Here is a 24,744-nt window from a genome sequence, read left to right as displayed (position 1 = left end):
TCCGCGAAGGTAGATGAAAGTCCCGAAAATAGTGAGACAAAACCCGCGAACCAAGCGTTTTCGAACGTTTTTGTTCGCGAACGAACAAAAAAAACCGAAGCGTTTTCATTTTGTAAGATCTCTGATGATGCTTTACCATAAATTGTAAACTGTAATAGATTTAATGAAGCGTTTCCATTTCATAATTCGCGGAGTTGACTTGTTTTCGTAGCTGATGGAAAATCCCGAGAAGCTCTCGATTGTAGTCCGGCTAAAATTCGCGGCTGCAAATGCCATGAAAACGCAAATCAAACAGCAGTGAATGTATAAGCAGGTCATGCTCACGACTCGCAGATGTTTTTTGTGTACGTATGTCCAGCTGCTTTATCCATGGCAGGTGAAAGATGGGTTTTATAAATGTGTCAAACTAACGGCTTGTGAAATTGTTTTTTTTGCGCCCCTGAAAAACCGCTAATTCACATAACACTTTCTGTCTTCTACCGACTCCTCTCCGGCCTTGCTCTTCCAGCTCTCTCTGGGCTCTGTCCCCCAAATATTCCTACAGGTCGCACAAGATCTGCCTGCAACCCTCTTATGGTTAAACTGCCAAAATCAAGATTCTGCTCACCTTCACTCCTTCATTCTTCTTTTCTCCCACCTCTGGAACAAATTCCCTCACTCTCTTCAATCCCACTCCTCCCTCCAGGTCTTTAAAACAGCTGTTCACCACCATCTCTTATCTTCCCCCATCCAAAACCTTGATCTTTTCTACCCCCGCTAATTTCACCCCAAATCCACTTTTTTGAAATACCAACTTCTTTCCTGGAAGTTCCTGGTGTCCTTGTGTTTATACTTCTCCGACCCGCCCCTTCCCACGCCACCTCCCCCCAAGCCCTCTCCCTCCCACACATTCCCGATGTCCCTGCTCTCAAATGTTCTGTTTATGTGCTTCCCCTTCTCTCCCCATCTTGTCTACCGCTCCCCTTTTTATATACTTTGTTTGTTTGTCTGTTTGATTTGTTTGTGTGATAAATGTTAGCTCTTTCACGAGCCTCGATTATGTATACAAAAAAACAACAACAAAAAAAAAACACGGTGTGAATAGGGGGAAAAAACCGTGATTTTGTGGAACACGGCCATAATGAAAAAAACCCCGCGAATATGCGGATCCCACGGATAACGAAACCGCGATTAGCGGGGTCCAACTGTATATATTGTTACGGATCTCGGGGGTCGGCACTTCCCTTATCAAGGGGGGATTAATCCCCTTGTCCTTTAAGCTGGCCGTCCCGAGTCCTGGAGCTATGACGTCACTTCCGGTCAGCGCTGAATAGGGTGGTAGGCCGAATTGTTCCTATTACCTAATTACCAGCGCCTTCCGGGAAGCGAGGAAATGAGCCCCGCCCGAGCCACGGCGTTAGTGGACACGCCGAGCGAAGCGAGCTGGTAATAGGAACTTAGGCCGTTAAGGCCTGTTAACTCAGGCCGTTAACAAAGACTAAACCCGATTCTGAGCGGTTTCCAAATTGTGCCACAGGTACTCAATTGAAAGAAAGGGCGGATGCGATCGGATTAGGGAAAAACCAAGAAAGAACAAGGTAATTTATTTACAAACCAAAAGGAAGAGGAAAGGAAAGAATGTACAGGAAGAAGAAGAAGAAGCAGGACACAGGGCAGGCTTAACTACACAGTCTTAACTTACGACCCCAGACAAACATACGCACTCACACGGGGATTGTAGCTGGTAGCGTGGAAGTTCCAGGTAGATGGTCCAGGCTCCAGTCGACTCCGTCCAGGCTCCGGTCCCGCGGGCGAAACCTGGCAGGCAGCTTCGCGTATCGTTGGGCGCGAGCAGACCTTACATATGGCGGGGGGACTGGGATGCTCCATACGTCATAAATGAATGGCTCTGCCAAATGCACCCTCTCCAAGGTTCTCTCATAACGCCAGCGAGTAAGTCCTTACGCCCATGTGCGCTCCGTATTAGGCTTTCGCAATGCACTCCGCGCTCTCTCATCAAGTCCACCAAAACAAGAAGTCTGTGCAAGTCCTTTGCGCAAGAAGTCCCCGAAAGAAGTCCTCTTACAAGAGCGCCGCCGTATATCTTCTGTGAAAGGGCTCTGCGTTCGCGCTTTTATAACACACGCCAAGATTACTACGCGCGCTCCAAAACCACGCCCGCCAGCGATCCTTCCTCAGCCCTGGTTGGCTGGTGGGGGCTTACCGGCCACGCCCTGATGGTGAGTTGACGTGGCCACACCTTTTCCTTGGCGTCCTGCCCCCTTCTTCCTCGAGCCGACCGCATGGTCAATGGCGGCGCCTGAGCGAACGCTAACCAAGGCGTGTAACAGAATTGGGAGAGAGAGAGGTTGGCAAAATGGACGAAAGGGCCTACTCCTTATTTGATTGATGCAACGCAGATTCAACTATTGGAAACACGGCCTTAACTAAAACACATAATAATGAAATAACTGGAATTTCTAAGGTGGCCTACGTGTTGCTGTGGCCTAACTAAGGGTGCTACCTTTAACCTTTAATGTCATGGGATATTTACAAGTAATTATTTATTTACAACAAGTGTGGGTTCTAAAACCGCAACAATATGTATACTGTACTATATTATACTATATAAACTTGCATATGAAGGATGCTTTATGCTGATTACAACACTGGCAATAAATATAAATTTAAAGAAGGCGCAGGCCCTTAGTGCTGCATCAATCGGGAAGTTCGGGAAGTTTGAATTTGAAAGGGAATCGGGAAGTTTGGAATCTCCCGCGATGAAGCTAAATCCGAGGGCCTTTCACTCACTCACCGCAGGCAGGCTTTCTGTCTTCTCCCGACTCCTCTCCGGCCTCGCTCCCCCAGCTCTGTCTGTGCTCTGTCCCCCAAATATTCCTACAGGTCGCACAAGATCTGCCTGCAACCCTCTCATGGTTAAACTGCCAAAATCAAGACTCTCTATTCACCTTCACACTTTCATTCCTCTTTTCTCCCGCCTCTGGAACAAACTCCCTCACCCTCTTCAATCCCACTCCTCCCTCCAGGTCTTTAAAACAGCTATTCACCACCATCTCTTATCTTCCTCCATCCAAAACCCTGATCTTCTCTAGCCCCGTTAATTCACCCCAGATCCACTTTTTTGACTTCTTTCCTGGATGTCTGAGCAGTGTCCATGTATTTTATACCTCTCCCACCCCCCCCCCCTTCCCATGCCTCCTCCCCCCAAGCCCTCTCCCTCCCACAGATCTCCCGATGTCCCTGCTGTCAAATGTTGTACTTGTGTGCTTCCCTCTCTCTCCCCATCTTGTCTCCCGCTCCCTTTATCATATGTTTTATGTCAGTTTGTCTTTTTGTGATTAATGTTAGCTCTTACACGAGACTCGATCTTGTATACAAAAAAAATAAATGTTATGTACCCACGTAAATGAATGTGTTTCAACACTGTGCCTGCACTGACTTGCATTGTCAGCCATGTCAACCCTGCACTGAACATGCCAATTGTTATCACTTTTTGCGATTTTCACGGAAAAGAGACATAAAAATACAAACCACTTCACATTAAATAGGTAAGTTTTTAATGTTTGTCTAGCAGTGAAAAGTGCTGGTCCCTTGGTTTGAGACGATGACATTTGTCCAACTCTGATTGTCTATGAGCAATGCTTCCATTATTTCCCTACCCACCTAACGCTTTCATTTTCACTCGGAAGTGGGCCCTTTGTGATTTCTTTCTATTTCCAACATTTCTGTTGCAAGGGTTTTTGAGGCCTGTGTGATTGTACGGAGCAAGCCAGGTTTGTCACATGATGTACATTGTGGCTTTGATGCTTTGAAGTTTGCTGATCCATTGAATATTCCAAAGTCCTGTCATTCACTTCACACCCCCAGGTGCAACAAAGCACTCCAAAGGAAATTTTGTGGATTAAACTCTGTCTCATCTAAAGGAAGTCAGACCTTGTTCAGCAGTAATCCATCTCGTAGCAAAAGCAGAATATTTTACCCCAGACTTGTGCCAAGAATATCATCTGACTTGGATCCATCTATTTTTGTGTCTGCATTCATCTCTATAAAACCACACTGATTATAAGATTTTATCCAAGCTGATAGATTGGCGATGATAATCGGCATACTGATAAACGTCCGTGTCGCAAAGAGGCCATGTACACGTTGTATACTCATTGGGTTGTGCGGACATTTGAGAAATGGAGTGATAGATCCGCTGAGCATCACTATGGACCCAACAGGGATATTGTACAATGGTCACAAAGATTTTCACAAGTTCAAAGTATTTGTTTTTCTACCTTATAATGGCTTCACCAGTGTCGAGTGAAAATAGACTTAAAACCAAAAGACACCTTGAATGGTGAAAAGCCAAAAACCTTTACTGCCAAATATAAAGAAGCAAAGGCAGAAATAAATGATTTGGAGAATAAGAGAAGGAGGTTAGCAGCAGACGGGGTTAGTGGTAAAGGTGAGTTCAACATTATGGATAATTGTTATTAATCTATATATATAAAACACAGTTTGTGTGTGTGTGTGTGTGTGTGTAATGTTACCGATAGACTCCTAAACGGAGAGGCTCACGTACTTGATATTTGGCACAGACATGGCCATTGAGCCTGGGAAGAACATGGCCTACCTAAAAATTTATTTCATATTTTTTTACCATATTTTTACCTCAGCGCATTTCAGCGAGGAATAATATCTGACCGGTGGCAGAGCAGCGCGCTGATTCGCTCAGAGTGATCATGTGATGTTCCTTGCCGCCATTAACTCAGTTACGCGTTCGCACGTATTTCAGAGCGAAAAGCGATTGCGTTTTTTCACATTTGAGCGAGGAACATTGCCATTCACACCACATAGGTTTTTTTTTCTTTCATCTTTAGATCCATATTTTTTGCCATAATGTAGCGCATTATGGCTCTCTCGAGCTCGAGTTAGCCAATCACCTGGGAGCATGAGGCCACGTTGGCCATGCCCACGACACGACGCAGAGTTGCAATCGATCGCTCAGAGCGATCACGTGATGTTCCTTGCCGCGCGATTGCGTTTTTTCACATTTCAGCGAGGAACATTGCCATTCACACCACATAGGTTTTTTTTTTCTTTCATCTTTAGATCCATATTTTTTGCCATAACGTAGCGTATTATGGCTCTCTTGAGCTCGAGTTAGCCAATCACCTGGGAGCATGAGGCCACGTTGGCCACGCCCACGACACGACGCAGAGTTGCAATCGTGCGTTTGCGTCGTTTCTTACCACGTGTGAACCCTTTCCCCTTCCCCCTCCCCACTCCCCCCCTCCCCTCCCCCTCCCCTCCCCCTCCCCCCTCTCCTCCCCTCCCCCCTTCTCCTCCCCTCCCCCTCCCCCTCCCCCTCCCCCCTCTTCTCTCCTCCCCCTCTTCTCTCCTCCCCCCTCTTCTCTCCTCCCCCCCTCTTCTCCCCTCCCCCCTCTTCTCTCCTCCCCCCCTCTTCTCCCCTCCCCCCCTCTTCTCCCCTCCCCCCTCCTCCCCTCCCCCCCGTCCCCCCCCCTCCGCTTCCCCCGCCCGGCAATGCCGGGTACTTCTGCTCGTTATTATATATATTTTTACCAACAGTCAGATTGATTTGTTCCCACTCAAACTGTACCACACAAATCTGCAAAAGGATTAGTTTTGATTTTGAGTGTTTGGATTCATACTGTGTTTTTCTGTAAGAGCACACGTGGCTGTTTGAAGTGGCGCGTGCTTAATTAATGTAGAATAAGCGGATCATGCAAAAGGGCCTTTTGAACAGTGATCTCAGGTTCACGGAGAAGCTTGTACATATAATAGACCAGAGACAATACGGCATAGAAATGCACTTTTACGTGAATTACAAGGACATTACGTAGACAATGGACAAAACAACATTGTGTCTGTATGAAGTATAAAGAACCTCCATGAGATGCAAGGAGAAGCCGAGATTTGGGGCCCTCTCTCCCTCTTCCTCTCCCTCTTTCCTCTTCCTCTTCTTCTTTTTTCTTCTTCTTATTCCTCTTGGTGCCCTCTTCCTCTTTTGCTTCAACAAAGGGTTAACACCCGAAACATCAGCTTCCCCATGCTTCCCACAGCGGTTACTCAACACCTCTCAATCAACGTCCTGTTGATTTCATCCAATGGTATCCATTTGAGATTTTAACCTGGAAGCCCCATAATCATTAGCTTTTGGCTTAGATGGGACCACCAAAAAAGCCAACCCAGATGTTGATTTCATCCATTGGTATCCACATGATATTTTAACCTGGAAGCCCCATAATCATTAGCTTTTGGCTTAGATGGGACCACCAAAAAAGCCAACCCAGATGTTGATTTCATCCATTGGTATCCATATGATATTTTAACCTGGAAGCCCCATAATCATTAGCTATTTGCTTAGATGGGACCACCAAAAAAGCCAACCCAGATGTTGATTTCATCCATTGGTATCCATATGATATTTTAACCTGGAAACCCCATAATCATTAGCTATTTGCTAAGATGGGACCACCAAAAAAGCCAACCCAGATGTTGATTTCATCCATTGGTATCCATATGATATTTTAACCTGGAAACCCCATAATCATTAGCTTTTGGCTTAGATGGGACCACCAAAAAAGCCAACCCAGATGTTGATTTCATCCATTGGTATCCATTTGAGATTTTAACCTGGAAGCCCCATAATCATTAGCTTTTGGCTTAGATGGGACCACCAAAAAAGCCAACCCAGATGTTGATTTCATCCATTGGTATCCATATGATATTTTAACCTGGAAACCCCATAATCTTATTAGCTATTTGCTAAGATGGGACCACGAAAAATGCCAACCCAGATGTTAATATTATCCAATTTTATTGTGTTATCACTTTTAAAATCTATCATCCAAGTCCGTACCATGCAGTGATTTCTGTTGCACCTTGTACTTCCCTGGTGTTGTCTTCGCGGTTAGGGTGCCGGCTTGGGATCCTAGGATCTTGGGTTCGAATCCCGGTCGATCGCTGAATTAACACCAGGGTGGTTGACTCAGCCTGTCCTCCTTCCGAGGTCGGCAAATTGAGTACCAGTTCACTGGTAATTCCCTGCGTATTGCAAGAGGCGATTAACAGGGCAGGAATGGCATCCGGCCATAAAATATTGCTTCAAACAGGGCACCAAGGTGCCCAAAAAAGGCCAACCCCCACTCACTCTGTGTGGAAAATGGCCTCTAAAGGCGGTTCTTGTACAAGGAGCCGAGATTAAAATCCCTCAGCATTTTCTTTGTACAACAGGATAAGTTGAGCTCTATTTTTTGCTGAAATGTGCGCAGTTCCAGTATCAAGTTGCGAGGACTCAGATTCAAAGCATACTTTGTGTGAATGCTTCATCTTGGCTGCTGGATTTATTTTCAGCAGTAGCACTTATAATGCATAACAATTCAGAACACATATAATGGCTCGTATTCAGCCCAGCCGATGCTTCGTAGACCTCGCGATCGATCGCCCACTGTACATAGGCAAGACACTTCACTTGGTATGCATTTCGAGTCTGCTTGCTCACGTAGACGTGTGCTGAAGATGGGCCTTTTTTATTTGATTTTTAGCCTCAATTTCTGTGCCCGTCCCGACCGTGATTGTACAATACTAGAAAGGGATTGAAGCCTTGCTTCCAGCCGTTTGCCTAATAATCTGCACTTCCCTTTGAGTCGAAATGAAATGTCAGGGAAAATGGTTTCAATATATTGTTCTTGGTTCTTTGCTTGCCTGAAGGGTCCGTGCGATTAGAAACCCTTTAATTTTGAGGCATTTAGGTGTGATACGTGACCCATGGCACGAGTTCTGTTGCGGTCAGGTTCTACATCTTGGCAAAGAAGACATTTAGAGCCATATCGAATAATTTGTGTTTTCAATGTTTAATTTCTCTTATTTCTTTTGAATTGCTCTTTTTTGCCACTATGCATTGAGTGTGGGATGATGTGTTAAAAATACTTTATTTTATTGCTCTTTGCTTCTGTGAATGCCTTTGGATACTTTGTCGGTTTGGGTCTTCAATGTGAGGGAGAATTGATGTGGCATCTGCTCTGAACTTATTTGTTAGAGATTATTGCATTTATGGCATCCTTGTACAAACTATAATAAACATAATCGTTTCAATGGTGGAGGTGATTTTTGCGGTTCTCATCTTGTTTACTGCACAGTCCGATAATTCAAATGTGGATGAAGTCGAACCCATGCTTTCGAACACCGGTAATGAGACGTGGACACACGAGCCTTATCTGGAGTGCAATGACCAGCATCTTCTTGTGTCTGTCCGTAAGTTTCTCAGCGAACTGGCAAGCACAGCTATTCTTACAGGCTTGTAATTTGAGGTACTCACTGCATGTAACTGGCCTTTCAACTCAACACAAAGGAATAATTTCTTTATCGGTTTTTTTTTCTGGAAGAACAATATGTGCAGTGTTTCCTATGAGCAGAAATTGTTCTTTTTATTCATTTGCCACATATGTTGCTGTGTCTTGCTGTCAGAAATGCGTCGGTGTCGATCGTTATGACAGCCTGTGTGTTCTTTCTTCCAGGAGGTTCGCGGGGTTCGGATCTCTATGATATCACAGACAGAGTGGAGATGGGCCAAATGGCCTCAATGTTTTTCAATAAAGGTATTTGACAAGCGTGTTCCTTTTCGAAGGGCAATCATACATACAGTCACGTGAAAAAGTAAGTACACCCCATGTAAAGTTTTGACTTTTTCAACATATTTCAACATACAGCTATTTGATCTTCATTTCAACAATATTGATAGATAAAGGTGATATAATATAACAAATATCATGAAACATTTACATTTTGTAGTCCATTGTATAATTTAAATAAACATAAATGCAAATTTCGCATGTGGAAAAAGTAAGTACACCCTTGGCTCTAATAGGTGGTATTGCCCCCTTTGGCAGAAACAACCTCAAGTAGGCGTTTCTTATAACTGTCTACCAGTCTCTGACATCCACTGGAAGAAATTTTTGCCCACTCCTCCGTGCAGAATTCTTTCAGCTGTGCGATGTTTGAGGGATTTCTTGTATGCATAGCTCGTTTCAAATCCCTCCACAACGTCTCGATGGGATTTAGATCCGGGCTTTGACTTGGCCATTCCAGAACCCTCCATTTCTTTGTTTTCAGCCATTCCTTGGTGGATTTACTGGTATGTTTAGGGCCATTGCGATGTTGCAAGGTCCACCTTCGGTTGAGCTTCAACTTTCCGACAGATGGCCTCACATTATCCTCAAGCACCCTCTGGTACAATGAAGAATTCATCGTGGATTATATGATGGTGAACTGCCCAGGCCCTGATGCAGCAAAGCTGCCCCAAACCATAATATTTCCACCACCATGCTTTACAGTTGGTATCAGGTTCTTGTGGTCAAATGCTGTCTTTGGTTTTTGCCAAACATGTCTTCTGGTACTGTGGCCAAATAGCTCTACCTTTGACTCATCTGTCCAGAGCACATTGTTCCAGAAGTGCTGGTCTTTGCCTAGGTGTTCATTGGCAAACTTTAGTCTTGCCCTGATGTTCTTTCTGGACAGCAAAGGTTTCCTCCTGGCACACCTCCCATGTAGATCAAATTTGTGCAGCCTCTTTCTAATGGTAGACTCGTGCACTTTGATATCAACAGTGGCAAGGGCTACCTGGAGGTCCCGTGATGACATACTGTGGTTCTTAGAGACTTCTTTCAGCATCTTGCGGTCTGCTCTCGGGCTGAACTTGCTGGGGCGGCCTGGCCTGAACAAGTTGGCAGTTGTTTGGAATCTTCTCCACTTGTAGATGATCTTCCAGACAGTCAAATGATTGATTTCAAATTGTTTGGAGATCTTTTTAAATTCCTTACCAGACTCGTAGGCATCTATAACCTTCTTTCTGGAGGCCTCAGAGACCTCTTTTGATCTAGGCATGGTGACGCCGCACACTTCAACAACAAAGAGCAAACCAAACTAAATGTCTGAGGTTTAAATAAGACAGGTTCCTCCAAGATCCTCTCTAACGATGTTCTAATCATTTGCACCTGAGCTGGTGCACCTGATTCTAATTTTAGGTATTTGAAGTAGTGATAAATGTAGGGGTGTACTTACTTTTTCGACATGCGAAATTTGCATTTATGTTTATTTAAATTATACAATGGACCACAAAATGTAAATGTTTCATGATATTTGTTATATTATATCACCTTTATCTTTCAATATTGTTGAAATGAAGATCAAATAGCTGTATGTTGAAATATGTTGAAAAAGGCAAAACTTTACATGGGGTGTACTTACTTTTTCACGTGACTGTATGTTCCTTAAACCAATGATGTTTGTTTATTTCGTTTCCAAGCATAGTCAGTGGAAAGTTGTACTAGCCTTGTCTCTCTAACTCACATATTCCTCATTGTACAAAGTTGTCACTGCTCTACACTTACAAACTGGTTTTGAATAAGGGACGGTAATCTCAATATCGTTATTTCCTGAGATTACATTTTTTGGTTTCTGATTGTGTGGATGGTTAATACACATAAGCACAATTGTTTTGTATGAAGGTTTTCTCTTAGAGTCTCATCTGGACACATTGCTGTTGTCTCTCTGTATCAGAGCATTACTCGTACGAGGGCCTTTCGAAAAGTAATGCGTCCTATTATTTTTCTCCAAAACAGGTAAAGATGTTCGAATGAAACAAAGCGCAGTCCGCACATTAGTTCTTCCCGCCACTGGGTGGGAAGCTTCGTGATTCTGACAATAGATGTCTCGGTGCTACGTTAGTCAAGATGGCAGAGGACAGCACGACATTGTCAGTGTGGTTAAAGCAACGTGCAGTTATTGAGTTTCGAACAGCAGAGAACATGACTCCTTTCGACATTCATTAGTGAATGAAACGTATGTATGCTTAGCACGATACTTGCGAAATCCACATAAACAATATGCTTCTCGGTTTTGATTGGTGAACCAGTTCAGTGACCCAATATGCAAATTCTGTTTAACCTAGCAGAGTACGCAGCTTCCAGGCAGGTGGAGATTGTGCATTACTTGCTGAAAAAAGTATAGTCTGTGTATTGCAATAGTATTCTACAGATGTTTTTGTGGTATGCATCCAAAGTATATATATATTTTTATATCCAAAGTATATACATTTTTTGTGATATGCATTATTTCCATCTCTTATCTTCCCCCATCCAAAACCTTGATCTTTTCTACCCCAGTTCATTCACCCCAGATCCACTTTTCTGAAATACAGACTTCTTTCCTGGAAGTCCTCGCAGTGTCCAATGTCCATGTGTTTTTTGTACCTCTCCCACCCTCCAACCCCCTTCCCACGCCTCCTCCCCCTAAGCCCTTTCCCTCCCACAGATCTCCCGATGTCCCTGCTCTCAAATGTTGTACTTGTGTGCTACCCACTCTCTCCCCATCTTGTCTCCCGCTCCCTTTATTTCGTCTTATGTGTCCGTTTGTTTTTTTTTCATTAATGTTAGCTCTTACACGAGCCTCGATCTTATATACAAAAAAAAAGAAAAAAAAAAGGGGGTCAAATGGGCTTACAGGTCTAAAGGGTCTGTATCGAAGGGGTGCAAATGTCTAAAGGATCTTAGTGCTCCAAAGGGTCTAAATGGGTCTATATCGGTTTGTTACTTGCAAAATCAAAGAATACATGGGTGAAAGCATAACCTCAATACCTCGATCCACTTTGGGTGGCAGATGTAACGAGACAGCACAGTTAAAGAAAAAGTTGAATACTTTACGGCAATTGAAAAAACCCCGAGAAGAACAGAAGCTTAAGAGCCGACAAGTGGAGTTTTATGACGGGATGTGCTGATATATTTTTCCACAAAAACAGGAAATGGACCTATTCTCACAAACGCATGGTATCATTAAGCGTGCCAAATAATTCCATGAGTTATTTTGAGTAAAAGGTCCAATGTACCTGCATTTCAACCTGAATAAAAAGCAATGGTCCATCCTGCGAGAGAGACTTCTGCAGGGATCATGCTTTCCATGATAAAGCATGGAGAGGTTGGACCTGTAGAAGATAAAGTCTTTATCAATGCAATCAAGGATGGTACAGTGAACTGCTCCATAGTACGATTGGCAAACTATTTACACAGTGCCTGGAAGATGAAAAGTAAATTCCCTATCCTCCTCTCCAGTGTCTGTATATTACTTACGAAAGTTATAAACAACCCTCTCGTGATTGAACTGAACACCAACCAATCATTGGCGTAAACATGTTTTAAGAATGGATGCAAGGAAATGCATTTATTAATTGCAGTAATTATTTATTGCAGTTTAGTCCATCTAAGCAATCCATGTGACAGAAGCTGGTGATTAATACTGCAAAAGGTAAAACTTGAAATGGTTCTGTGGTGTAACATGCTAAACGAGTATATTTTGGCTGTAGGTAAACATACAGTATCCTACTATGTTCATTTTAAATATGGCAATTCTCTGTATGTACAGTGCATTCAGAAAGTATTCAGACCCCTTCACTTTTATCACATTTTGTTATGTTGCAGCCTTATGCTGAAATCGTTTAAATTCATTTTTTCCCTCATCAATCTACACTCAGCACCCCATAATGACAAAGAGAAAACAGCATTTTATAAAGTTTTGCAAATTTATTAAAAAGAAAAAACTGAAATATCACATTGACATAAGTATTCAGACCCCTTGCTATGACACTTGAAATTTAGCTCAGGTGTCTCCCATTTCTCTTGATCATCTTTGAGATGTTTCCACACCTTGATTGGAGTCCACCTGTGGTAAATTAAATTGATTGGACATGATTTGGAAAGGCACACACCTGTCTGTATAAAGTCTCACAGCTGACAATGCATATCAGAGCAAAAACCAAGCCATGAGGTCGAAGGAACTGCCTGCAGAGCTCACAGACAGGATTGTGTTCGAGGCACAGATCTGGGGAAGCCTACAAAAAATCTCTGCTGCATTGAAGGTTCCCAAGAGCACAGTGGCCTCCATCATTCTTAAATGGAAGAAGCTTGGAACAAACAGGACTCTTCCTAGAGCTGGTCGCCCGGCCAAACTGAGCAATCGGGGGAGAAGGGCCTTGGTAAGAGAGGTGAGAGACCAAGAACCCGATGGTCACTCTGGCTGAGCTCCAGAGATCCTGTGTGGAGATGGGAGAAACTTCCAGAAGGACAACCATCACTGCAACACTCCACCGATCTGGGCTTTATGGCAGAGTGGCCAGACAGAAGTCAAACAGTTCAATCTTGGTTTCATCAGACCACAGAATCTTGTTTCTCACAGTCTGAGAGTCCTTCAGGTGCCTTTTTGTAAAGTCCAAGCGGGCTTTCATGTGTCTTTCACTGAGGAGAGGCTTCCGTCTGGCCACTCTGCCATAAAGCCCAGATCGGTGGAGTGTTGCAGTGATGGTTGTCCTTCTGGAAGTTTCTCCCATCTCCACACAGGATCTCTGGAGCTCAGCCAGATTGACCATCGGGTTCTTGGTCACCTCTCTTCCCAAGGCCCTTCTCCCCCGATTGCTCAGTTTGGCTGGGCGGCCAGCTCTAGGAAGAGTCCTGGTTGTTCCAATCTTCTTCCATTTAAGAATTATGGAGGCCACTGTGCTCTTGGGAACCTTCAATGCAGCAGAATTTTTTTTGTAGGCTTCCCCAGATCTGTGTCTCGACACAATCGTGTCTCTGAGCTCTGCAGGCAGTTCCGTCGACCTCATGGCTTGGTTTTTGCTCTGATATGCATTGTCAGCTGTGAGACCTAATATGGACAGGTGTGTGCCTTTCCAAATCATGTCCAATCAATTGAATTTACCACAGGTGGACTCCAATCAAGGTGTCGAAACATCTCAAAGATGATCAAGACAAATGGGAGACACCTGAGCTAAATTTCAAGTGTCATAGCAATGGGTCTGAATACTTATGTCAATGTGATATTTCAGATTTTTATTTTTAATAAATTTGCAAAACTTTCTAAAATCCTGTTTTCTCTTTGTCATTATGGGGTATTGAGTGTAGATTGATGAGGGAAAAAATGAATTTAAACAATTTCAGCATAAGGCTGCAACATGACAAAATGTGAAAAAAGTTAGGGGTTTGAATACTTTCTGAATGCACTGTAGGTGCGTGTACATCTGAAAATCATCGAAAAAAAACAGGAATGGACCAATCTGCAACAGATTTGGCATATGTGTTGGTATTACCCATGGTTAGGTCATGGTCATCAACTCCCCCATCTCCCCCTCCCCCCCTCCCCCTTTGCGAGGGAGTGGTTGGCTTACAATTTTTAGCCTGTACATGTGCCCCATTGCAAGTGGTTTACTGACTTCTGCTGCAGACGGGGTTATTAGTCACGACACATAATATATTTGCCCCCCTCCCCCATAATCCCTCGCCCCCCCCCCCTCCTTCCCCAGGCTGCCCTGAAGGGAATGGGTGTTTCTAGTTACTGAAATATTCAATGGAATAGCAGAAAACAAACAAGGTTTCATTATTATTCATTTGGTTTATTCCAATGTCACTTATTGCATAAAACATTTATTTGCATTAAAGTTCCTGGAAAACATTTTTTTTGCCTGGAAACTCCTGGAAAAATCCTGGAAATGTGATCTCCCATGACTGTGCAAACTTGTAGGGTTCTAAAGGGTGTTAAGGATCTTAAAGGGTCTTTGGGTTCTGAGGAGTCTTCGGGGCTTAAAGGTTCTGAGAGTTCTGAGGGTTTTTAGGGCTCTTACAGAGTCTTAGCATTCTCAAGGGTCTTATAGTTCTAAAGGGGTCTTAAGAGTCTCAAGGGTCTTAAAGGGCCTTTGGGTTCTTAAGGGTCTAAAGGGTCTTAAAAGGGTTTTTGGGCTCTTAAGGGTCTTGGAGGTTTTAAGGTTCTTAAGAGTCTTAGTGGTCCTAAAGGGTCTTAGTGGTCTTAAAGGGTCTTTAGGTTTTAGAGGGTCTTCGAGGTCTTATGGATTTTCAACAGTATGTAATTCATACACCTACTCCTGTTCTGTGTGGACAATCAGACAAACACTCTCCTCTGGTGAGGGTAATTAAGAGGTTGATTTAAGAGGTTTAAATTAGACAACAAAACATCTCGTCAGATGAAGGAATCTCATATACGTGATGGACATGCAAACATATATTACATTTTGAGTTAATTAGCTGATTTATCTCACCACCTGGATGGAAATTAAACAAGGGCTCCATTAGTTTTTCTCCAATAGATTTACAAATCGATGTCATGCCGAGTTTCAAAACGATATGTTGAGCCGTCTCAGAGGAGTCGGGAAAAAAACAAAAAAAGTCATTGGACGCATTGCCGGGACTGACTGACTGAAGAAGGATGCCATTATGGCTTTCACAGCTCATATCGACTTCGTTATGGACCAGCTAAAAATGAAATCTGAAGTGGTTTCTCAACATCTGGTCAAATTAAACTTGGGTAATTTTTTGAAACATTAATTTAGAATACAGTGTTCCTGTAGGTAATTTATTATTTTGTTTTATCGTCTATAAAGAGTATGGATGGTTTCATTTTGTCAATGCTGTGCTGATGAGGCGTAAACTTTGACAAAAGGAAATTTTGAGTCAAAGAGTGCATGGTGGAGCTTCGTAACTCCAGCAGTTGTCTTGTGTTTTAAGACTTCGTGGTTGCACCCAAGTCCAGACAGAGGAGCGACGGTTTTTTAAAGCATCAGCATTGAACAGATGAGACCAGAAATAAATCGCTGCTCATGCATCGTTGCCAGTCACTAGATTCCACCTAATTGTGTTCCGAGTCCTTCCCGTGACAGGTAGAGCATGCAGAGAAAATGAAGCCCCGAGTGGCTCCTTCATTGTCTGTGTACATTTGCAGTCCCATATGTGATGGAATGAGGCATGGGTGCATTTCTGTCGACATTAATTTGCATCTATTTGTGTCATTGAGGCTCTTGGGGTTGGGGTTAGGGAAGGGGAGGGAGGAGTTTCGATCTTGATGTATACAGAGAGAGAGAGAGAGCGAGAGCCCCTGTCTGAGATATTATATCAGTCACAGTTGAAACGATTCTGTTTCGTCTGAAAGGGTTTTAGCACGTTTGAGATAGTAGTTCATTTTCAGCATCATGCAGTGTACATTGTGTTCCAAACACTGCTGTGAATCATTAAGCGATGATGAATGTTTTGCATTCCCGTCATGAACGGCTTTTCGCCAAAGTGCCGAACTGTTACTTTTCACATCGTGTGAAATGGCCAAATGTCTTTTGGCTCTTCTGTTCTTGCACAGTGGCCAAGGCTTTGTACATAGATTACAAGAAAGGCAAGCACATCGAGACATTGTGTACGAGTCTGTGTTCAAGGCCTTCTTGGCCATTCAAATTGGCTAACATTTTTCACTAAAATATGCAACACCTTATTGCTTTCTGCACCCATAAAAGAAAACGGCTTCACCTTCATTCTTATTTTATTGCATACTAGCTGAATGCACACGGCGTTGCCCGGGTTCTTTTTGAATGAATTTAATCTCCTGTACATAGGCCTGACGCGAGCCCAGTATCAGTTAGTGCTCAACGATTCCTTCTTCTTTCTTCTGTCGGGCCCCGCGAGAGAGAATTTTGAAAGCATGTGTTGCAATCAGTCAGATATTCCTATTAAGTGCATAAGTTGTACTTCAAGAGCATTTTGAAAGAAGAAGAAGAAGATTTTTTGCGAAATGGGCCCAGCCCGGCCGACGCGGCCTCGACCGGCCTCGCCACCTAGCCTACAACCTTCCCGGGGCCCGTCCAGACATTTTTTGTTTCAGAGGTTTCCTCCTATCTTTCACCGTTCAGGAGTTTAGCGCGTGCAGACAAACAAACAAACAAACAAAAACTTTCTTTTATATATATATATATAGAAGAAGATAGAAGATTGCTACATTTGCATATATGATCACATGACTCATCACCAGCCACCTATTTTTTTGTTTGTTCTGTAGTCACCTTAGGTTAGACTATTGCTGTTATAATCACAGTAATAGTAATAAACTGTTTGGCAAAACATCATAAATACAACAACAACAACAACAACATGCATTTTAAGGCCATTTTCCCTGCTAGAGCGGGGGTTAGCCTTGCGGTCCCCATGACAATCTTCTCCTGTTTTGCCCTATTTTCTGCATCTCTCCTTGTTAACTCCCTTGCCCGCATTTCTTCTTCCACCATCTTTAGCCAAGTCTTTCTCGGTCTTCCCCGTCCTCTACTTCCTTCTACATTCATTTCCATCACTCTTCTCAACCAGTCACTTTCATCCTTCCTCAACACATGACCAAACCATCTCAACCTGTTCCTCTTCACAGCATCAATCACAGGCTCTATTCCCATCATCTTTCGCAATTCATCATTTGTCTTCCTCTCTCTCAACTATACTCCGCACATCCACCGAACCATTCGCATTTCCACCCTTTCCAGCCTTCGTTGCTGCTCTACGTTCATTACCCATGTCTCACTCGCATAAATCATAATACTTCTTACACATGCAGCATACACCTTTCCCTTCAGCTTCAACGACACTCGCCTCCTCATCAGCACGCCACTCAGTTCCCGAAACTTCTTCCATGCACATCTCACTCTAGCATCCGTTGCCGAGTCTGATCCACCTTCTCCATTCAGTATGTCTCCGAGGTAGCAAAATGTTTTCACACCTTCCAGCTTCACGCCGTCTCCAAGATCCAACTCAACATTTCCTCCATCTGCAGCTCCCTCTGTGCACACCTTACATTTGAATGTAGCTGACACACTGGTTAAAGACCCTCTCAGACCACTACATTTTTGATGAACCCACTCAGCGCACATTGTACATTGAATGGAGTTCACTCCGCCACCCTTCCTGCACACAGCACATGCCACTTCCCAGTTCTTTCCACCTCACCACATGCTTTACCACTTGCCATCACCTTCGTCTTTCCGATATTCACCTTCAGACCTTTTGTCTCCATACATTCCTTCCACTTGGTCATCTTTTCCTTCAGTCCATCCATACTTTCCGCAATCAACACCAGATCATCTGCATACAACAACTCCCACGGTAAACCCTCCTTTACGTTCTGATCCCGTACCTCCATCACAGCTACAAGTAGTAGTGGACTTAGTACCGACCCCTGATGCACTCCCACCTTCACCTCAAACTCACCACTGTTCCCGTCCTTCGTCCTTACAGCTGTGCGCGCTCTTTTGTACATTACCATCACTACTCTGATCAACCATTCCTCCACTCCTAACTTCCTCAATGCCCATGTCAATACTTCGCGTGGAACCCTATCGAATGCTTTCTCCAGATCAACAAACCCAAGAAACAACCTCTTCCTCTTCTCCATGTACTTCTCCTGCAACGGCCTCACAATAAAGAGCGCGTCTGTCGGTCCTCTTCCTGGCATAAATCCAAACTACATTTCGTCGATCTTCACCTTCTTCCTTATCCTCCTCTCCAACACCCTTTCCAATACCTTCATTCCATGCTCCAATAACATTATCGCTCGGTACGAGCCACACTCCAGAGGGTCACCTTTCCCCTTGTATAGAGGGACGGGGGTACTCAGTTCCCAATCACTGGAATGCGGCCTTCTTTCACCACCAGATTACAGATCTCTGTCATTCTCTTCACACCCCAACTTCCTGCTACCTTCAACTTATCTCCCACAACTCCCGTCGGCCCTCCCGCTTTTCTACTCTTCATTGCTTTTATCATTGTTGAAGGTAGCAGGAAGTTGGGGTGTGAAGAGAATGACAGAGATCTGTAATTCCCTGTTTGTCGTTAAGGGCGGCAAAAAGGGTTGGCGTCAGGAAGGGCATCCGGCCGTAAAACATTGCTTCAAAAAGGGGACCAAAAAACAACAACAACCACGGTTCCCGAAAAAGGCCAACCCCCGCTTTGCGGGGAAAAATGGCCTCTAAAGGTGGTTATGTTTTATATATATTGCTTTTATCGCTTCCTCAATTTCCTTCTCAGTTATCTTCTCTGCCGGTTCTAAAACTGGGTTACTCTCTATATTGCCATCCCATTCATTCTCTGTATTCAACAGCATTTCCATATATCTTTTCCATCTTCCTTTAATTCCATCTGGGTCCACGACGATTTGTCCCACTTCATCCTTCAAGCAACTCACCCCCATCACATCACACCTCTCTTTCGCTATCTGCTTTGCAATTCTGAATATCGCTCTCTGACCCTCTTCCGAATCCAAGTGTTCTCCGAACATTTTCCTACATGCCTCCTGCGCCTTTGCTACCTCTTTCTTTGCAGCCTTCTTGGCTGCCTTATAACTTTCATGCTCTGCTTTTTCTGCCCCCATACCCTTCACCTTCTGCCACTAGTAGATGATAAATGTTGCTTCTGGGACACCTCCGTTTAACATGGGAAATCCCTATCTAATGTCATTTACCCCCCTGTTTTTAAAAAAAATCATAAACACCTCTATTTCTCCCTCTATGAACCTATAATCCTTCTCGCCTTATGAACCTATAATCCTTCTCGCCTTATGAACCTATAATCCTTCTCGCCTTATGAACCTATAATCCTTCTCACCTTATGAACCTATAATCCTTCTCGCCTTATGAACCTATGATTTTCTTCCTTTATGAACCTATAATCCTTCTAGCCTTATGAACCTATGATCATTCTCACTTCCATGTAAATTTTACCCTATTCCCCCCACTACCCCCTTAATGTAGTTCCTTAGACCACTCTGCTAATGAGCCTATAAATATATTATCTCTTTCTAACTTTTTTAAGAGTTCCATTCTCCTATAGAACTCATCCCCATCAAGTATATTTATAAAGTATACAGGTTCCTTAACCTTTTGTTGTGAAAGTATAAAGTGGTATGTTTCACGGAGGGTTCTTGTTTGACCTCCTCCTCTCCCACATACCATTTTAAAATTATAATATTTATTATCCGATTGATAACCATTAAAGTTCTCACTCCACTCTAATATATTTTTCTTCCCACCCTCCATTACCCCACTTAACAAATGAATACGTTTATCCGTCTTGAGAACCTTCTGACCAGTGATTCTCTCAACCTCTTGAATCTGATATTTTTCACATTCGTTATGTTTTCCATTTATATACCAAGGTTGATTACACCTCCACTCTTTAGTCTGGTTGATACTTGGTTCTATCATTTATATAATAGTAAAAAAGGTGGCGGTAGCCCGTTAAAATCCCTAACCCCCCTTTTTAACTTATCACTTATATATATATATATCTTATATACTTATATAACCATAAGGGAGACGATCAATTCCATTTTCTAAAATAAACCTCTTATCATCAAAAGCCCCCAATGCTTTCTTATTCACCTCTTCTGAATATAATTGATGTTTATAACTTCTTATTCCATTAATCTTTCTAAACTCTTCTTTCTTTGTTGTTAAACAGTTATAATAATCCTTAAAGTTTATTGTTTCTTTAATGACATTTTTCTTTATACCTTTTAACTTCTTATCAGTCTTTTCAACGTTATTCACAATGTATTTATAAGCATAAGCCTTCGACCTCAATCCCACAAATTCACTCATAACATTTCCTCCCAATTCATCCTTGAACTTTCCAATCACCTTTTTATTTTTAGAAGAGAACAACTCACTCTCTGGACTGTAATTACTTGTATCATAGATATTAATGTCCTTTTTCATATCTGAATAAACATCATCAGTATTAATTTTCAAAATAAAACTATCAGTATCCATATACAACAATGACACATTATCCTTATACTTTGATTTTAGATTAATATAAAAGTAATCATACATTAATGACTTTGACAAGTCAAGAATTGATGTTCCAATGTAAATAGGTTTGTCCATTTCAATACTCTCTTTAACCAAATGGATCGCACAAAAGTTCTCAGTAAAGACCTCAGCTCTAGTAAAACTCGGTCTATTAATTAATTTTGATGCTTGTTCCCAAGATGTTGCTAGTCTGATATTTTGTCTTTTCCTCACATTCTCCATGGTCTTACCAAAGACCGCATTATTCATTAATTTATAAAAGTCTTTCTCAAAATCTGTTTTTGACTCTGTTCTTCTTTGTGTATTAAAATCAATGTACCCCTTTAACCAATGACTTTGATTGAACTTTAGAACCCTGTGGATCTTCTCTACTCTTAGACCTTTTGATAAATATTGTCGCAAATTTCTTTGGTGTAGTACATAATTTTTCTTGTTATATAATGTAGTAAGTAATTTTTCTGTTGATTCACCTATATCAAACGATCGTTGATAATCACTCAACCATTCTTTCTTTGGACTTTCTTTCTCACAAGCAAATGGAAGATCTTTATGTTTGATATGAAGTTCTTCAGGATATTTTAAATCAACCTCAAAATAATAACCAACCTTTGAATCATCCAATTGTTTTTGTGTAGAGATACATACATCTTGTAAAACCTTTGTGTAGTCTTTTTCCTTTACCCATCTTAGTTTCCCATAAGGAAGAGCTTGAGACATTGCCCAGCCATACAAGTTGTTTGCGTCATAGTACATCAAGTAAGAACTCTCTTTCGTTGAATCATAATTTGGAAGATATTTGTTATTTGCTTTTGAGTAGCTGCTCGAGCATACTTGTGAAATTCCACCTCTTTTTGCCTTTTCAATCATCAAAAGCATATCGACATCGGTTATCAAATCCAAATCTTGTTTTGTCATTTTCAACATCGCGCTCCAAGCCAATCCAGGTGCTGTGTAGTAGTGAGCAGGATCCAATCCATATCCAGTGCGACAAACAGATCTAAAGGCTTCAAATACATCGGCCAATAAAAGCACATCAGTTTTGAGATACAAATCGTGATACTCACCAAGATTCTTGATGTTATATTTTTCCCAAACATTTTGTGCGTGTACATAATCTTTATCAGATATATGACTGTTGTTTAATTTGTTATCGAAATTTTCTTTTAAAGGAAGTTGTGTTTCATTGAATCTCTCAAATGAGTCCATATAGTCATAGGGGTAAATTCCCTTTTGTGTTAGAAAATCTTTATCTGAAAAATACTCTGAAAGACATGGAAACTCTTTTAGATTTTGAACCAAGTTAGCCAATGGACTTGCCATGAATTTAAATGTATCAAGAAATCTGATATGAGTAATAGGAGATGTGTGAATTGTTTTTGTGAATGAAATGTATTTCTGATCTGTGTTAGGAATTGCTGAAATGTGTCCAGATGTCTTTGAAAGTTCATTAATAAATAGATGCGTATCATAATGAGCATTGTTATGAAGAAAGACAGGAATGAAAGAGGGGAGTTGATAATTAATATTACAACTTTGATGAGCTGGACCTCTATATTTACCAGTGAGATGACAATGATCTCTAACCTTTAGACCTTCACCAATTTTTTCCTCACAAATATGACAAACATTGTTTTTTCTAAATTCCCTTTTCTGTTCACTCGTCAAAGACATTGGTTTATTAGTTTCTCTCATTATCTTGGTTAATCGGACACAGTCTTTTTCTAGTCGTTTCACAAACTCCTCTGGGGTATTTGAGCCTCTATACTCCTCTAACTTGTTATATTTATCACCAACGGATGATTTGATATAATAACAAAAACCGCAAGGAGTATGTTTTTGATATTTATTTGTGTATGAATCTTTTGGATCTGGAGAAGCAGTATCTATTTTTTCTAGAATACTTTCAAAATCAGCATATATAACAAATGGATGTTTGATCTTTTTCTTTTCATCTTTGAATGTGATATTTGAGCCTTCTTTAGGCATATTGATTACCGTTGATTTATGTTCACCACAATAATTTGAATGTTTATCTAATCTTTCTTGTGTATGGAAGAAGTTAAGACAACGCAAACAAATATATATTTTATTTGTTCTTTTACATACTTGTGGTTTTATTAATTTAGCAATATCTTTAATGTATGTATAATGTGAATTTTCCTCTGAATTAAAATATAGAAGATTAATATGAGTTTGTTTACAATTGTCAGAAAGCTTTAAAACCTGAATGCTGTTTGTTTCTGTTAGACCATAAACATTAACTGATAAATTATTTATCTTTTCAAATTTAGGAATATCATTTAAAGCCATCGGAAACTTTAGATCTTTCGTATTTAATGTATTCTCATATTTTTTATAATGAGATACTCTTTCATCATGAAAATGTGGAGGATGTAAGTGTGCTAGAATAGACCAGAGAAAACATTTATTGTCTTTATTTTTGATATTGATAACTGCTTTTCTATTTTTGATAACACTGGGTAAATCAATGTAGGAAGAAGCTTTTAGAGGATCTGATTTAAGAATATGAATGTCTATGTAAATAATTTTTCCTATATTGAATCCACTTCCTACGATTGAATTATCCACATCTTGCTCTTGTTTAATAAGTTCATCATAGACTCCTGATGTTTTAAAATCTTGATATGAAGATATAAAGTGTGGCTCAGTTCTCATGTATGGTGTATCTATAACTCCTTCGTCCTTTGTCATTTCTAATTTTACTCCCATATAAAATTTAAGTGGTTTCATTTCTTTTAGTGTTTTTTCAATCAACGTTTGAACAACAGGTTTAACTCTTTCTACAGCATCAACTATAGACTCTGGTTCAGGAGGTTTGAAGTTAAAGACTCTTATTTTAATATGTTCTTTGAATGCGCCATCAGAGTTTTTAGTTGTGATAAAATTTGATAAATGTAGAATTGTTTTAAGATGTATTTCGAAGCCTTTCTTGAGGATATTTTTATTACATGCAGAACAGTGTTTTGTTTCCTTCTGAATAGGAGATAGTAGGTGAAGTAGATTAAATGTGTGTTTGTTAGTTTTAAGGTGTCTTTTGTATTGTTTATATTCTTGTTCACAAACATCGCAATACGTTGCTTTGATCATATTTATTTATATAGTAAAATTATACTTAAAACAAAGTGCCTTTTTTAGAGGCTTTTTAAAAGATGAAACTGTGCTTAAAGTAAACACCTTTGAGCTTTTCAACTCGTTTTATGTATATAACTTTACTTAAAGTAAAACACCTTTGAGTTTTTCAACTCGTTTTATGTATATAACTTTACTTAAAGTAAAATACCTTTGAGCTTTTCAACTCGTTTTATGTATATAACTTTACTTAAAGTAAAACACCTTTGAGCTTTTCAACTCGTTTTATGTATATAACTTTACTTAAAGTAAAACACCTTTGAGCTTTTCAACTCGTTTTATGCATATAACTTTACTTAAAGTAAAACACCTTTGAGCTTTTCAACTCGTTTTATGTATATAACTTTACTTAAAGTAAAACACTTTTTTTTTTTTTTTTATTTTATTTTATTTTTTTTTTTTTTTTATTTTATTTTATTTTATTTTATTTTATTTTTTTTTTTTTTTTTTTTTTTTTGTATACAAGATCGAGGCTCGTGAAAGAGCTAACAATAATCACAAAAAAGACAAACCAACTCCTCTCTGGGGGAGCAAGGCCAGAGAGGAGTCGGTAGAAGACAGAAAGACCACCAACCTGCCTGCGGTGAGTGAGTGAAAGGCCCTCGGAGTTGACTACATCGCAGGAGATTCCAATGATTCTGAAAGCTTTGGCCTCAACAGCGTGAAGCCGAGCAAGGTGTGAGGCAGGAGCACCAGCCCAGAGGGGGGAACAGTATTCCATTGAGCTGCGGATGAAAGCCTTGTATGTGGTGAGGAGCTCAGGTGTGCCAAGGAAGGACTTCGCACGACGGAGGATGCCCAGTCGGCGACTGGCTTTGGAGGCGAGCTTGGAAATGGGGTTTTCCCAAGAAAGATCATGGCAGATAGTGAGACCCAAAAGCTTGAGCGACAGAACTTCTTGGAGAGGATTGTTGAGA

At 41.3% G+C, this 24,744-nt stretch overlaps 1 protein-coding gene across 2 annotated transcripts in view; it reads left to right on the top strand.

Moving 5' to 3' along the window:
• SLC38A12 (solute carrier family 38 member 12) overlaps positions 1-24,744 on the top strand; it is a 244,239-nt gene that overhangs the window by 120,311 nt on the left and 99,184 nt on the right. For both annotated transcript variants that reach the window (XM_078778807.1, XM_078778808.1), the window contains exons 6-7: positions 8,148-8,262; positions 8,526-8,606. In XM_078778807.1, coding sequence (XP_078634933.1) covers positions 8,148-8,262; positions 8,526-8,606 — 196 coding nt within the window. The remainder of the gene's footprint in view (positions 1-8,147; positions 8,263-8,525; positions 8,607-24,744) is intronic.

The sequence above is a fragment of the Myxine glutinosa genome, chromosome 5, assembly GCF_964187855.1.
Source record: "Myxine glutinosa chromosome 5, kmMyxGlut1.1, whole genome shotgun sequence".
In the NCBI taxonomy this organism is placed as follows: Eukaryota; Metazoa; Chordata; class Myxini; order Myxiniformes; family Myxinidae; genus Myxine; species Myxine glutinosa.
The sequence above is the reverse complement of the archived record's forward strand: the minus strand, read 5'-3'. Positions and strand labels throughout refer to the sequence as shown.